The sequence below is a fragment of the Dendroctonus ponderosae genome, unplaced genomic scaffold (genome assembly GCF_020466585.1).
Source record: "Dendroctonus ponderosae isolate FM_Combo_2020 unplaced genomic scaffold, Dpon_F_20191213v2 Dpon_F_20191213_10, whole genome shotgun sequence".
Classification (NCBI taxonomy): Eukaryota; Metazoa; Arthropoda; class Insecta; order Coleoptera; family Curculionidae; genus Dendroctonus; species Dendroctonus ponderosae.
The window spans coordinates 2,874,949-2,878,571 of NW_026017111.1; the positions used below are offsets into that span (position 1 = coordinate 2,874,949).

The 3,623-nt window shown below is 38.6% G+C and overlaps 1 protein-coding gene across 1 annotated transcript in view; it reads left to right on the forward strand.

The window, feature by feature from the left end:
- Window positions 1-3,623, forward strand: part of LOC109544140 (5-oxoprolinase) — a gene marked incomplete in the record, with an annotated part of 25,449 nt that overhangs the window by 7,107 nt on the left and 14,719 nt on the right. The window contains 3 exon segments of the mRNA XM_048662041.1: window positions 562-794; window positions 1,246-1,357; window positions 2,607-2,831. Of these exon segments, the coding sequence (XP_048517998.1) occupies window positions 562-794; window positions 1,246-1,357; window positions 2,607-2,831 (570 nt within the window).

Consider the following 3,623-nt stretch of genomic DNA (forward strand, 5'->3'; position numbering starts at 1 on the left):
CAAAACGCAGGCAATGGAAACATTCTCGAAAAATCAAGCGCAACTTTTAAAAAGATGTGATTACGACCGACGACCGGCAAAATCGACATTTTGCCTGCTTACAGAAGGGACTTTCCACTAGAAAATGTATCAATAATTGACTTCTTCAGCCCACCATGGTCAAACTTGATTACTTTTTGCCTAAGCATCCTTTATTCTCTGCGTAATCTTTGGCGTGTAGAACAGGAAATTGGAACGATCAGCAAGGCTGTTCTGGTTATTGTATTATCTCCCGATAGAGATTAACGCCATTAACCCATCCAGCTCCATATAATCAACTAAGTCCATTAGGTACTTAACGTTTAACGTCAATTTCCCTTGATAACTAAATAACCACCCATAAAGACGTACATTGTTCGTTAGATGGTATTAAATGTCTCGCTCATACATTGATTAATGGTCTTTTGGATCGTATTTTAACAACTTGTTTAGATCATAAGCTCATTTGTGCTCCTATTTTAATCGCAATGCTACTCTTTCTTTCCAAACAAGCCGAATCCAATAATCCTTTCTATTCATTAGGTTAACGAGCTGATAGACCAGTATGGTTTGGATGTGGTGCAAGCTTACATGAACCATATCCAGGCCAATGCTGAAGTTGCTGTGCGCGACATGTTGCGGCAAGTAGCTAGAGATGCAGTTGCTAGAACAGGCAGCGCCAGTCTGCACTTTTTGGACCATATGGACGATGGTTCGCCTATCAGTGTTACAGTGTCTTTGGATGAGAAAGAAGGATCGGCCTTTTGTGATTTCAAGTAAGAGTATTTGAACAGATTCATGGAGGGCGATGAAACAGTATCGGAAATATCAGTATTCAGCAAGGAAAAGTGTTGGTTTAGATTTTTTTGCGTATGCATTGGCCCAAATTGGGTCAAATCTTCAAATTTATCAGTAAAAGACGCCTATTTATGGGCCCATGAAAAAATTGTGTTTTATTTTTGCCACCATCTGTTGACCGAAAAAACCACAAACCTAAATAGGCGTCTTTTACTCATCATCATCACGGTCCCTAATTAACCACAACGTTCAAACTTATGTGTAGTTAGTATTTCCAGTTTCCGATTTCTCATTCTCAAATGAATCACTCAGCAGACTTAAACAATTTTTGGGTCGCCTTTTAATTGGCAGGTTTTAAAATCGCAAATCTCGCCCTCCCCAAGTGGCTGCTGTTCAGAACATTAAAAATTGTGTTGTGTTAATTTGCAGCGGCTCCGGACCCGAAGTATGGGGTAATTGCAACGCCCCCCGGGCAGTCACACTTTCAGCACTAATTTACTGTTTGCGGTGCATGGTGGGCCACGATGTTCCCTTGAACCAGGTAAGTGCTTGGAGTTTATCGTTTTTTCCGCAAAGGGAAAGTTTTCGTTTGCAAGTCTCAAATTCTGTTCCAGATCCTTTAGGTCTTCAGATTGGAGAAGTTAGGAGAGGAACAGAAAAGTCTTCTCAACTAGGCCTGAGTAACGCGTTGAGTTGCGCATTTGAGTTTTTTCCGCTCTCTGAGTTACTGTTTTAACTCATTGGTTAATCGTTATAACTCAAAAAAAGCCATCAACATGTTCTAATTTCTATTCTATTCTTTTTGGTCTAAAACGGGAAAATCCGCAAATTTTGAAAAAAATGAGAGCGATGAGGGTGACGAGTTATCCAACTATTGATTATATGTTTCTGCTTTCTCTGGTCGTTTTTGAGGAAACCCAAATTTTGTCTAAAAAAAACACGCTTCTTTGTTTCGATTTTGTCCCAAATTCAAAAGTAAAACGACCAAACTGAAAAGACGACCACTTTTCTTGAAAACCCATCTTTTGACTTTTTTCCATAAAATCCCTGAAGATTGTCAGTATTTTAAGTAAAACTAAAAATAATTCGTTTTTTGTGAAGCAAAAATTGCTTAACAGAAACTTTGCCAAAACTGGAATGACCTGAAATTTTAAAGAGACTCGAAAAATCTTCAGAGCGGGGAGGGTGGTGATTGTCCAAATAATTTTGGGAAACTTTTGCTCTCTGGCCGGTTTTTTTCAAGCTAATCTTAATTGCTTTCGGTGAAAAACTGAATAAAATGATTTGGTTTTTGTGCCAAATTCGAGGCTAAAATGGGTTTTCTAAAGTCCCTGCAAACCGATGAATGAGGCGAATTTTCTAGCAAAATTAATTTTGTAATTTTTGGCTGAAAAGGCCCCATTATTGTCAGAAAAGAAGAAAATCATCAGAAAATAAGGTTTTTTTTGCGCTTTTGCTTAAATACTTTTAGTTTTTTGATAGGTTTTTGAGAAAATCTTAATGATTTTCAAGGAAAAAGGGAGAAATTTATTTCCCGAATTCGACGCTGAAAAAGTGTTTGTGACGCTGGAAAAATGTCTACAAAGCTATAGATTTATCGTGTAATTTTTCGAGTAAAACACCTCCAGATCGTCAGTATTTTTACGTGAACCTTTTGAAATTTCAGCATTTAGAAAAAAAGAGCGACTCTGCCAAAACTGGAAAAATATGGGGAAAAGTCCAGGAAATTGTTCAATTTTCGATTGGGAAAGCGACTGTGACGCAACTATTGCATTTAATATTTCTTCTAGGGATGTTTGACTCCAGTCAAAGTGCAAATTCCCAAGGGATCCATTCTGGATCCGAGCGACGATGCTGCAGTGGTTGGGGGCAATGTGTTAACTTCACAACGCATTGTAGATGTTGTGCTGGGAGCCTTCCGGGTCTGTTCAGCTTCACAAGGCTGCATGAACAACATTACGTTCGGAAACCAGTTTTGGGGCTGCTATGAAACCGTAGCTGGTGGAAGTGGAGCTGTAAGTATCGATTTATAAATCTCTGATCTCTAAATACTTCGCTATAAGATACGTATGGAAACTGTTTCTCCAGAAGATTGTTGGCAAGGCCAATTTAAATAACCTTTAAATGCTAATTGTTTGTTACCCACAGCAATTAAACAATATTGCTGATTGTACTAAACAAATACCGTCTATTAGCAGTCCCGTATTTAATGAAAACGTGGGAATCACACACCGATCAGTGTTTGCATTCGAATTTTACAGACGGCGGTTTGCAATTTTCCGTATGCGGGTAGATTTAATTAGTTTAATTTGCTATATTTTATGCATTGGTTCGTGCGGTTGTGGGTATTGGTTCAGGTCAGTGACTTTGGCGAAAGAAACCATCGCTTGCAGGTCGAATCGAATCGAAACTCTTTTTCACTCCGTTTGTAGAAAAAATACAGTCTTCTGTTATCTATGAAATTAGAAAAATGATGGTCGTCTTGTGCAAGGGTGGCGCAAGATTATTGCAAAATTTAATGTTTTCCGTCCTGTTTTGCATGTTTCTCGGAAACAAAATGAGCAAGAACGCTCGATTTACATCTAACTAAATGGCCTTTATTCGAAGTTTCTCAAGAACCATTCGAGCCACAGAATTCGTTTTGGTATCGTTGGATAGAGAACTGAAAAGTCGATTCAGTCGTAACAACGTCAGTGAGGAAATTCGAGTAGGTTTGACCCAGAAAGCGAAATTTGAATATCAAACACTTAGGTGCAAGATTATGCCAAAATTCCATGTTTTCCGTCCCATTTTTGCTCATTTCTGGG